At 45.3% G+C, this 12,500-nt stretch overlaps 1 protein-coding gene across 2 annotated transcripts in view; it reads right to left on the reverse strand.

Annotated features, from left to right (window-relative positions):
* The window catches only part of ANK3 (ankyrin 3), a 460,069-nt gene that overhangs the window by 3,801 nt on the left and 443,768 nt on the right, over window positions 1–12,500 (reverse strand). For both annotated transcript variants that reach the window (XM_070752072.1, XM_070752071.1), the window contains exon 42: window positions 10,635–11,109. In XM_070752072.1, coding sequence (XP_070608173.1) covers window positions 10,722–11,109 — 388 coding nt within the window. In that variant the 3' untranslated portion in view covers window positions 10,635–10,721. The remainder of the gene's footprint in view (window positions 1–10,634; window positions 11,110–12,500) is intronic.

Consider the following 12,500-nt stretch of genomic DNA (forward strand, 5'->3'; position numbering starts at 1 on the left):
ATAGATAGATAGATAGATAGATAGATAGATAGATAGATGGGTGGGTGGTGGGTGGGTGGGTGGGTGGGTGGGTGGGTGGGTGGGTGGATGGGAGAAAGATTGGTAGGTAGGTAGATAGATAGATAGATAGATAGATAGATAGATAGATAGATGGGTGGGGTGGGTGGGTGGGTGGGTGGGTGGGTGGGTGGGTGGGTGGGTGGGTGGGTGGGGTGGGTGGGTGGATGGATGGATGGGAGAAAGATTGGTAGATAGATAGATAGATAGATAGATAGATAGATAGATAGATAGATAGATAGATAGATAGATAGATAGAAAGATGGGTGGGTGGGTGGGGTGGATGGGAGAAAGATTGGTAGGTAGGTAGGTAGGTAGGTAGATAGAATAGATAGATAGATAGATAGATAGTGGGTGGGTGGGTGGGTGGGTGGGTGGGGTGGGTGGGTGGGTGGGTGGGTGGGGTGGGTGGGTGGGTGGATGGATGGATGGGAGAAAGATTGGTAGATAGATAGATAGATAGATAGATAGATAGATAGATAGATAGATAGGGAGGGAGGAGGGAGGGAGGGAGGGAGATTCCTGCCCAGCTGATAGAAAACTGATTGCCATCTGAGCATGAGGATTGATCCACTGTTTTATGGGATGGGAAGGGAACATCTGGATCAGATATACATTCAGACTTGAAAAGTGATAGGGTGGGATCATCGGGGGAAAATAGCTATCAGTGTGGTTTCCAGAGTTGAAAACCCACTGGATGGCCCATAATCCGTTTCCCACTTGCATACTTGATCGTTTGCCAGATTGAATTTATGCACATCCTGCAGTATGTATGGGGCATTCAAATCTCTCACCTATCATGGCTTAGTAGGTGTGGCCAAGTCTACCCACGCCCACCAAGCCATGTTTTTTTTTTTGGGGGGGGGGGGAGATTTGAACTGGTAGAAAGGTTTGGCTAAATCTCCGAGCATTCAACCTGGCTGCTTTTTGCTTCATTCTCAGGTTTGCTCTGTCTGTGTGAACCCAAGAAGAAGGAGAGGAGTAGTACGTAAGTGGGACAAGGCAGGGAGGGGCCAATCAGTGACGTGATTTACCGGTTCTCCGAACTGCGTGTAATCACCGCCACTGGTTCTATGGAACCTGTCTGAACCTGGTAGGTTTCACTCCTGGATGGGGGTCCGATTCTGGAAGGTTTCCCCTAACTTTGCACCCTCAAGCCTCCCCCCAAAAAATCCTCTTAGTTAGCACCAAAGAAAATACAGTGATACCTCATCTTACAAACGCCTCGTCATACAAACTTTTCGAGATACAAACCCTGGGTTTAAGATTTTTTTGCCTCTTCTTACAAACTATTTTCACCTTACAAACTACCGCCGCCGCTGGGATGCCCCGCCTCCAGACTTCCGTTGCCAGCGAAGCACCAATTTTTGTGCTGCTGGGATTCCCCTGAGGCTCCCCTCCATGGGGAAACCACACTTCTGGACTTCTGTGTTTTTATGATGCTGCAGGGGAATCCCAGCAGTGCAAAAACGGGCGCTTCGCTAGCAACAGAAGTCCAGAGGTGGGGTTTCCCAGCGAGGGGAACCTCAGTGAAATTGCAGCATCGCAAAAACACAGAGGTCCAGAGGTGGGGTTTCGAGGCAAAAGGGGTGAATTTTGGGCTTGCATGCATTAATCGAGAGCAATTATGGGCTTCTCTAAGTATGCCCATATCACTCCAACACTCCGCAGTCTGCATTGGTTGCCGATCAGTTTCCGGTCACAATTCAAATTGTTGGTTATGACCTATAAAGCCCTTCATGGCACCGGACCAGATTATCTCCGGGACCGCCTTCTGCCGCACGAATCCCAGCGACCGGTTCGGTCCCACAGAGTTGGCCTTCTCCGGGTCCCGTTGACTAAACAATGTCGTCTGGCGGGACCCAGGGGAAGAGCCTTCTCTGTGGCAGCTCCGACCCTGTGGAACCAGCTTCCCCCTGAGATTAGGATTGCCCCCACCCTCCCTGCCTTTCGCAAACTCCTTAAAACCCACCTCTGCCGTCAGGCATGGGGGAACTGAAACATCTCCCCCTTGCCCATGTTGTTTTGGTGTTAGATTGATTGTATGCGTGTTTTAATATTCTGGGGTTGTTTTTATGAATTTTTAGCTTAAAATTGTAATTGGATTGGTGGGTATTGGATTTGTTATTATGTATTGTTTTTATCTTGTTGTGAGCCGGCCTGAGTTTTCGGAGAGGGGCGGCATATAAATCCAATAAATCTAATCTAATCTAATCGCTTTTCCATTGATTCCTATGGGAAACGTCGATTCGTCTTACAAACTTTTCACCTTAAGAACCTCGTCCCGGAACCAATTAAGTTTGTAAGACAAGGTATCACTGTCCCCAGCACCCTGTCTTCCTTTGACCAGGAGGGCAGAAGATGGGAAGCACAAAGAGCCCGCAGGGAAAAGCCTGAGACAGGGTTATTCACAAGTTTTGCTAGTAACAGCCCCACTAGCCGGAACAGCCTTGGAGGGATAATCCTTCGGAACTGGAGGGTGAAAGAGCAGCTGCCAGACAAACATATGAGGCACACGTTCAGATCAGGCACACCACTTGCTAAAAGCACAAGCAATTTTGCCTTGGAGGGGCGGCAGGGGTTAATTGACAAGCCACCAGCCACTCAACCACGTTTTGAGCCCAGGGGGAGGACCGCTGCGCCCCCTCGCTCAGCTCTTTCATTACCCTGATCGGTTTTTTCACGTGTGGGATAACAAGGCGTCTTAATACTTTCCGGGTAACCTGTGGGAAATGACATAGGAAAAACAAAAAGTCGATAACGTGTTCCGCCCAAGTTCGGAAGGACAAAAATTGATGGGCCCATAATTGAAGAAAGAAAAGAATCAGCAGAAGAGAATTACTTTTCGGGGTGACGGTATTGCCTTCTTCGTCCGTGAACTGTTCTCGCGTGACTGATTCACCTGGAATGTTTTTGGCTTCCTGGCCCTGGTAGGGAACAGGTCAAAGGATATTATAGCCCTGCTCACTTGGGGACATCTGCTGCTTTTCAACACCAGTCCAAGCAATGAACTCATGCCCAGGCAAGGCAGGATTTTCTTGTTAGAGATTATCAGACATCTATGACATGATTCATGGTTTCGATTCTGGGGATCATGCTGAACATATACAGTGGTAACTCTACCTAAGAATGCCTCTACTTAAGAACTTTTCTAGATAAGAACCGGGTGTTCAAGATATTTTTTTGCCTCTTCTCAAGAACCATTTTCTACTTAAGAACCCGAGCCCGGAAAAATTTCCCAGGAAATTTGAGAGTGGCACGAAAGCCTGGCCAGTTTCCTGCCATTCCCCCTGGGTTTCTCTCTCTGGCACAGTGCAAGGGAGGTAGCCTTGCACTCGGTGTATGGGAGGCACGTGCTCTTCCTCACTGCCTCAAAGTCCATCTTTTTTTTCTTTTAAGCTTTAAAGTTTTGGATTTTTTTGATTCTCCTCACCTTCTTCCTTCAGCAGCGACTGTCCTCCTCCTCTTCTTCCTCCTCCTCCTCCCACCCAAATTCCGAGCTTTTATTTCTTTCCTAATGGGTTTGCACACATTATTTGCTTGTACATTGATTCCTATGGGAAAAATTGCTTCTACTTACAAACTTTTCTACTTAAGAACCTGGTCACAGAATGAATTAAGTTCTTAAGTAGAGGTTAACTTAGGTTAACAAAGGCCATTTATGGGTAGCTGCTGCTTTCAGGAAATATGGACCAGCCTTTCCACTCTGGTGAGCAATTTATGTTGTGGGTTTGGTGTTATCTACCTAGGAAATTTGTCTAGAGAACTTAGGGTTAAACCCTAGAGAAGGCTTTCCCTCCAGAAAGTTATAGGGCACAATCACTACTACATTTTGATAGCCCTGAGAAGCTGTTCCTCTGAAATAATTCTTCCCTGCTGCCATCTCAATCATCCATAAATCCTTTATTTTTTTTGGAAGAGAAAGTTATTACTTGTACTATTTTATGGATCTTTACTCAGGAGAAGCCCATGCTTAGTTTTGCTGGACCAGTTGTTCAAGTGATCCTAATACAACCCTTGAACTAAGATTAGTTCTTCACCAGAATCTCTCCAAAGATGAGGGTTTTTTTGTTTTTTAAAAAGAGCTGCATTATTCTCAAGGACTTTGGGCAAGATAAGGCTTGCCACTAATCTCAAGAAGCTCCAAGTGGTCATTATTTAGCACACCAATTACAACTGCTTGTGCAAGATGTTTCGTTTTATGGGAAGTATCATCATATCAGGCAAACACACTCAACGATGAGGGTTTTAAGAGCCTGGAACAATACCAGGATGGCTGGGGACTAAATTAACCAAGAGGAAAGATTAGACGGCTGATAACCTTGTGTTGATGCTGCTAAAATGAAGATAAACTCTTCTTTGTCCTTGTTTTGTTGACAGCTCTGGGGAAAGCTGAACAAACTTTGAGTGTTCGTACAAGGTAGGATATAAACTGAATCATCCTTATTATTATCCCGAAAGCATCAGCAGATCAGAGTCACCAACCTACAACAAACAGATCAATTTCTTCACAAGGAAATTTAGGAAAATTGGGAAGTCAAACTAGACTGGGAGCAAAGCCCAAACAGGTCCAACAATGGCACAAAACTGGAAGAGGTCCAATGTATCTGTTGATATTGTGGTTTGGACTATCTAGGTCAGAGGTCTTCTAACTTGGCAACATCAACTCCCAGAATTCTAGGAGTTGAAGTCGACAAGTTTTAAAGTTGCCAAGTTTGAAGATCTCTGATCTAAAACACAAGTCTGGTGTCAGGGTTCAAAATAGCCTCCAAAGTTAAATCAAGGCAAAGTATTCCTCAAAGGTGGAGGCCTTGTAATAATCTCCTACCCACCCTTAAAGCTCACAGTGTTCTTGACTGTTCAACCGAACAGCAGTAATTGTGTGTGCTTGACTTTGAGGAAGACATCCAGAAGAATGTTATGAGAAAGAGAAATTACATACAGAATAACAGGGACCTTATAGGTCATCTAGTCCAGAACCCTTTCCCCCTTCTCAAGCAGGAGTCCCTACATCATTCATTTCAGACAAATTCCTCTTGAAAGACTCAATTGTTGGAGTTCTCACGACCTCTGCAGATAAGCTGTTCCACTGGTTGATTGCTCTCACTGTCAGAAAGTTCCTCCTTATTCCCAAGTTGAATCTCTCCTTGGTCAGTTTCCACCTATTATTCCTTGTCTGGCCTTTTGGTGTCTTGAAAAACAGCCTGACCCCCTCCTCTCTGTGGTAGCCCCTCAAGTATAAATAAAGTACAGTGATACCTCGTCTTACGAACCCCTCGTCATACAAACTTTTCAAGATACAAACCCGGGGTTTAAGATTTTTTTGCCTCTTCTTACAAACTATTTTCACCTTACAAACCCACCGCCGCCGCTGGGATGCCCCGCCTCTGGACTTCTGTTGCCAGCGAAGCACCCATTTTTGCACTGCTGGGATTCTCCTGAGGCTCCCCTCCATGGGAAACCCCACCTCTGGACTTCCGTGTTTTTGTGATGCTGCAGGGGCATCCCGGCAGGGAAATCCCAGTAGCGCAAAAACGGGCGCTTCGGTGGCAACGGAAGTCCGGAGGTGGGGTTTCCCAGCGAGGGGAGCCTCAGTGAAATTGCAGCATTGCAAAAACACAGAGGTCTGAAGGTGGGGTTTCGAGGACTTCGGTGTTTTCACTGATGCTCCCTTCGCTGGGAAACCCCACCTCCGGACTTCCGTTGCAAGCGAAGTGCTCGTTTTTGCTATGCTGGGATTCCCCTGCAGCATCGCAAAAACACAGAAGTCTGGAGGTGGAGTTTCCCATAGAGGGGAGCCTCAGGGGAATCCCAGCAGTGCAAAAACGGGCGCTTTGGCTGGCAAAAGGGGTGAATTTTGGGCTTGCACGCATTAATAACTTTTCCATTGATTCCTATGGGAAACATTGTTTCGTCTTACAAACTTTTCACCTTAAGAACCTCATCCCGGAACCTATTAAGTTTGTAAGACAAGGTATCACTGTATTGGAACACTGCTATCATGTCTCCCCTGGTCCTTCTCTTCACCAGACTAGCCATGCCCAGATCTTGTAATCGCTTTTCATATGTTTTAGTTTCCAGTCCCCTTATCATCCTGGTTGCTCTTCTCTGCACTTTACTAAAGTTTCAATGTCATTTTTGTAGTATGGTGACCAAACAGGATGCAATACTCTAGATGTGGTCTAACTACGGCTTTACAGAATGGTATTAGGACTTCCCTAGACCTAGATAGTATCCCTCTATGAATGCATCTTAGGATTGTGAGCTGCATTAATAGAGCTTACAATAAATTGAGTTAACCCATTTTGTTTTGAGACTGTAACTGGTTAAGCAACAGGGATGATACAGGACATTTTGCCTCTTAAGATGAAAGGCAAAACAGCATCAAATATGCATGGACAAAAACAAGCAGGATCAATAGTTGAATCCTTCTTCAGCCCTGGTTGTGGGATAGACTGGCTCCTGATTCTAAAATGCAGTGGACAAGCTGAGGGCCTTCCAAGGAAGTTGACTCCTTCTCCCGACTTATCTTTCCATCTCTAGCGTCCCCCAAGTTACTACCCTGCCCTTGAACACATATAGGGAATTCAACTACATGCCAGTGCGTTTAGTGTCATGCATATATAGTGGTACCTCAACCTACGAATGCCTCTACTTATGAACTTTTCTAGATAAGAACCGGGTGTTCAAGAGTTTTTTGCCTCTTCTCAAGAACCATTTTCCACTTACAAACCTGAGCCTCTGAAACTGTAACCGGAAAAGGCAAGGGGAAGCCTCCGTGGGGCCTCTCTAGGAATCTCTTGGGAGGAAACAGGGCCGGAAAAGGTCAGGAGAAGCCTCCGTGCGGCCTCTCTAGAAATCTCCTGGGAGGAAACAGGGACAGAAAAGGTGGGGAGAAGCCTCTGTGGGGCCTCTCTAGGAATCTCCTTGGAGGAAACAGAATCGGAAAAGGTGGGGAGAAGCCTCCGTGGGGCCTCTCTAGGAATCTCCTGGGAGGAAACAGGGCCAGAAAAGGTCAGGAGAAGCCTCTGTGGGGCCTCTCTAGGAATCTCCTGGGAGGAAACAGGGCCGGAAAAGGTCAGGAGAAGCCTCCGTGGGGCCTCTCTAGGAATCTCTTGGGAGGAAACAGGGCCAGAAAAGGTGGGGAGAAGCCTCCGTGGGGCCTCTCTAGGAATCTCCTGGGAGGAAACAGGGCCTCCACCCTCCCTGTGGTTTCCCTAATCGCATGCATTGTTTGCTTTTACATTGATTCCTATGGGAAAAAATTGCTTCTTCTTACAAACCTTTCTACTTAAGAACCTGGTCATGGAACGAACTAAGTTCGTAAATAGAGGTACCACTGTACTGCCATGCAACACAGAACAGGATTATGAGTAGCAACCTAGATTGCAATCTGGTAGGTCCTCCCAACAGGTCTGTGGGTTGTGCAAGGGACAATACAAAGACAGCATCTAATGGTGAGCCACACCCTCCACACTGCAGTCCAAGTCCACTCCATGACAAAGGGGCATCACACAGTACCTTCAGAAAGAACCGCCGGCGATAAACCCTCGTAACAATCCTTTGCTCTTCACCTGAACTCGAATCGCTGTGAATCTCACATTCACTGTCACTGTCACTCAACTCCTGATAAACGCAGGTTTAGTACATTTTTTTTACTGGCTCATTGAAAACATAAAAAAGGAATCTGAACAAGCAGACAGGGAAAGTGGTGTGTCCCCCCCCCACCCCAGTTTAGATTCACCTCCCCCAACTACCATACTGGGAACGTGCGCCATTTTACAAGTGGGGACCAGACTTCTAAGTGTGGGACACGCAACCATGTTACCTTGATATCATTTATGACATAAAAACAGATGTGCACAGACTTGTAAACTCTTGTGTCGACAATTATTTTTATGAGCAAGGGGGGATAAGAGACCAGACACGCCCTTTTTACAGATTTCCAGGCTATTCCTTGCTATCCTCAAAGATAAGGTGACCAGATTTTAACATTGCTAAAGAGGGACACCATTGACGGGGTGATGGTGGAACGGGGTGTTGATTAAAAACTTAGTGTATATGTAGCAAAAAAAATTTTACTCTTTCTTTTTTTCTCTCTCTCTTCCTCCCTCCCTTTCTCTCCCTCCCTCCCTCTTTCTTTCTCTCCCACCCTCTTTCTCTCTCTCCCTCCCTCCCTCTTTTTTCTCTCCCTCCCTCCCTCTTTCTTTCTCTCCCTCCCTCTTTCTTTCTCTCTCTTCCTTCCTTCCTCTCTTTTATCTCTCTCTTCCTTCCCCCCTTTCTCTTTCTTTCTCTCTCCTCTCCCTCCCTCCCTCTTTCTCTCTCTCCCTCCCTCTTTCTTTCTCTCTCTTCCTTCCTTCCTCTCTTTTATCTCTCTCTTCCTTCCCCCCTTTCTCTTTCTTTCTCTCTCCTTCTCTCCCTCCCTCCCTCTTTCTTTCTCTCCCTCCCTCTTTCTTTCTTTCTCTCTTCCTTCCTCTCTTTTATCTCTCTCTTCCTTCCCCCTTTCTCTTTTTTCTCTCTTCTTCCCTCCCTCCCTCTTTCTTTGTCTCCCTCCCTCTTCCTTTCTCTCTCTTCCTTCCTTCCTCTCTTTTCTCTCTCTTCCTTCCCCCCTTTCTTTTTCTTTCTCTTGCCTCCCCTCCCTCCCTCCCCCTCTTGCTCTCTTTCTCTCTCTTCTTCCCTCCCTTTCTCCACCATGCACCTATACCAATTTTGCATTGTCCATTTTGTCACATCCTTCCAACCCAAAACTATTACCGCCTGAGCACTTTCTATCGCTGCTTGTTTTATTTCTCTAAATTCTCCCATCGCATTGCTTTTAACTAATACTGCCATTTCCTTAGTGATCGTCGATTGTGTATTTAACATTCTCTTAATGTCCTCTTGCACTTTTTGCCAAAATTCCTGCACTATCGGGCGTTCCAAATACATATGCATAAACACTCCTTTATCTTGACACCCGTGCCAACAAATACCCCTGACATTCTGCTGAAAGTGTGCGAGTTGGACGGGAGTAAATATTACCACTTATGTAATATTTTCCTTCTCATTTCCCCAATTCTTATATTCTTAATTTACCTTATATTTTCTACTATATTTTCCTTCTCTTGTACCTCTACTTGTATCTCATTTTGCCACCCTTTAGTCAGTCCTGGGATCGTATCCCCGTCTGACTGCTCTAGCATCTTATATATATTGGTTGCTTGCGCCTTTGGATCCTGGGGAGGGCGAAACATGAGCCTACTGGACCCATCAGAAGTTGGAAAACAGGCAGTTTCTGGCCTCCAGAGGGCCTCCAGAGGGCAGGGAGCTGTTTTTGCCTTCCCCAGGCATTGAATTATAGGTGTGGGCACTTACGCATGCAGAATCGCATACGCCCACGGTCTTTCGTCACCCAAGTAAAAAAAGGTTCACCATCACTGCCCTATATATTTGATTCCCGCATGGCCACCGCAGGGTCCCTCTCTCGACCCTGAGATATGGAGGTAGGGCCAGCTGCAGAAGCAGCAAGCATGGGTGGGGAAACATAGAAACATATAAGACTGACGGCAGAAAAAGACCTCATGGTCCATCTAGTCTGCCCTTATACTATTTCCTGTATTTTATCTTAGGATGGATATATGTTTATCCCAGGCATGTTTAAATTCAGTTACTGTGGATTTATCTACTACGTCTGCTGGAAGTTTGTTCCAAGGATCTACTACTCTTTCAGTAAAATAATATTTTCTCATGTTGCCTTTGATCTTTCCCCCAACTAACTTCAGATTGTGTCCCCTTGTTCTTGTGTTCACTTTCCTATTAAAAACACTTCCCTCCTGGACATTATTTAACCCTTTAACATATTTAAATGTTTCGATCATGTCCCCCCCTTTTCCTTCTGTCCTCCAGACTATACAGATTGAGTTCATGAAGTCTTTACTGATACGTTTTATGCTTAAGACCTTCCACCATTCTTGTAGCCCGTCTTTGAACCTGTTCAATTTTGTCAATATCTTTTTGTAGGTGAGGTGTCCAGAACTGAACACAGTACAGTGTTCCCTCGCTTTTCGCGGGGGATGCATTCCGAGACTGCCCGCGAAAGTCGAATTTCCGCGAAGTAGAGATGCGGAAGTAAATACACTATTTTTGGCTATGAATAGTATCACAAGCCTTCCCTTAACACTTTAAGTCCCTAAACTGCAATTTCTCATTCCCTTAGCAACCATTTAGATTATTACTCACCATGTTTATTTATTAAAGTTTATTTAAAAAAATATTTATTAAAGGCAGATGAAAGTTTGATGATGACATATGACATCATCAGGCGAGAAAAACCGTGGTATAGGGAAAAAACCCGCGAAGAATTTTTTAATTAATATATTTGAAAAACTGTGGTATAGACTTTTCTCGAAGTTCGAACCCGCAAAAATCGAGGGAACACTGTACTCCAAATGGGGTCTCACCAGCGCTCTATATAGGGGGATCACAATCTCCCTCTTCCTGCTTGTTATACCTCTAGCTATGCAGCCAAGCATCCTACTTGCTTTTCCTACCGCCCGACCACACTGGTCACCCATTTTGAGACTGTCAGAAATCACTACCCCTAAATCCTTCTCCTCTGAAGGTTTTGCTAACACAGAATGTTGGCCTGTCCCCTCCTCCCTGACCCAATAAAAACACAGGGCATTTTATACCTTCTGTTCCGATGCAGCCGCTATTCCGTCGTCTTCCTGAGCTTTTGATCGTGGCTTGCCGCTGTCAGAAATATTCCAGCTTGTCTTTTTCATGCTAACAGGCACAGAGGTTTTAGGTGTATCGACTGCTGGCTTGCTTGCCTCTTGCAAGGATTTGTGGTGGGATGTTAATGAGATTGTTTGCTGCTCAGTTCGGAGAGAGCTTTGCATTTTTGGTTTCATAGTTTCCTTGTCGCTCTGCTTTGCTAGATTGTTCACAGAGTCCTGCGCAAAGGTCTTAGCCTTTGCTTCTAACGTCGATTCTGAGTAGCTCCCGTTGGTCTCCAGTTTTCCAGTTTCCCCTTTGAAATATGAGGTAATAGAATCTCTACATTGGCCAGGGCTGCAAGAAAGGGAGAGCCAAACCCAAGAAATAAGTAACGGTATTGTTACATTAGAATACCATCGGGACAGTCTTCTGCCGCACGAATCCCAGCGACCGATCAGGTCCCACAGAGTTGGCCTTCTCCGGGTCCCATCAACAAATCAATGGTGTCGCTTGGCGGGGCCCAGAGGAAGAGCCTTCTCTGTGGCGGCCCCAGCCCTCTGGAACCAACTCCCCCCAGAGATTAGAATTGTCCCCACCCTCTTTGCCTTTCGAAAGTTGCTTAAAACCCACCTCTGCCGCCAGGCATGGGGGAACTGAGATATACATTTCCCCTAGGCCTTTACAATTTTATGCATGGTATGTCTGTATGTATGATTGGTTTTCATATAATTGGGCTTTTAACTGTTTTTAGTATTGGATCTGTGTTATACTGTTTTATTGTTGTTGTTAGCCGCCCCGAGTCTGCGGAGAGGGGCGGTATACAAATCCAATAAATAAATAAATAAATAAATATCATCTGGTGGGACCCAGGGGAAGAGCCTTCTCTGGGACAGCCCCGGCCCTCTGGAATCAACTCCCCCCGGAGATTAGGACTGCCCCCACCCTCCTTGCCTTTTGCAAATTACTGAAAACCCACCTATGCCGCCAGGTTTGGGGGACATAACTGACCCTTAGCTGTTTCATTTTATGTATGGTTTAATTGGAGGGTATGACTGTTTTTTTATAATGGGTTTTTATAATTGTTTTTTTAATATTAGATTTGTGCTTTGTATTTTGTTGTGAGCCACTCCGAGTCTTCGGAGAGGGGCGGCATACAAGTCTAATAAATTATTATTATTATTATTATTATTATTATTATTATTATTATTATTATTATTATTATTATTATGTCAGTACAACACAGCAAACAAGATCACTATGCTGGATTTCGTATTTCATCACCAGTCGGGCGCTTCCCAAGCACCTAGGACTGCGTGATGTAGCGGCAAATTATGTTTGCCGATCCCAGTAAAGCGGCCTTTTGCAATTGACAGATGGAGATTTTGTCAATTCCAATGGTTTTCAAATGTCCGCTGAGATCCTTTGGTACTGCGCCCAGCGTGCCAAGTACCACTGGGACCACTTTCACTGGCTTATGCCAGAGTCGTTGCAGCTCGATTTTTAGATCTTCGTATTTCACTAATTTCTCTAGCTGCTTCTCCTCAATTCTGCTGTCTCCTGGGATTGCAATGCCTGAATTGAGGAGAAGCAGCTAGAGAAAATAGTGAAATACGAAGATCTAAAAATCGAGCTGCAACGACTGTGGCATAAGCCAGTGAAAGTGGTCCCACTTTATTATTATTATTATTATTATTATTATTATTATTATTATTATTATTATCATCATCACTTCTCCACAGGCGCTC

The sequence above is a fragment of the Erythrolamprus reginae genome, chromosome 5 (genome assembly GCF_031021105.1).
Source record: "Erythrolamprus reginae isolate rEryReg1 chromosome 5, rEryReg1.hap1, whole genome shotgun sequence".
Classification (NCBI taxonomy): domain Eukaryota; kingdom Metazoa; phylum Chordata; class Lepidosauria; order Squamata; family Dipsadidae; genus Erythrolamprus; species Erythrolamprus reginae.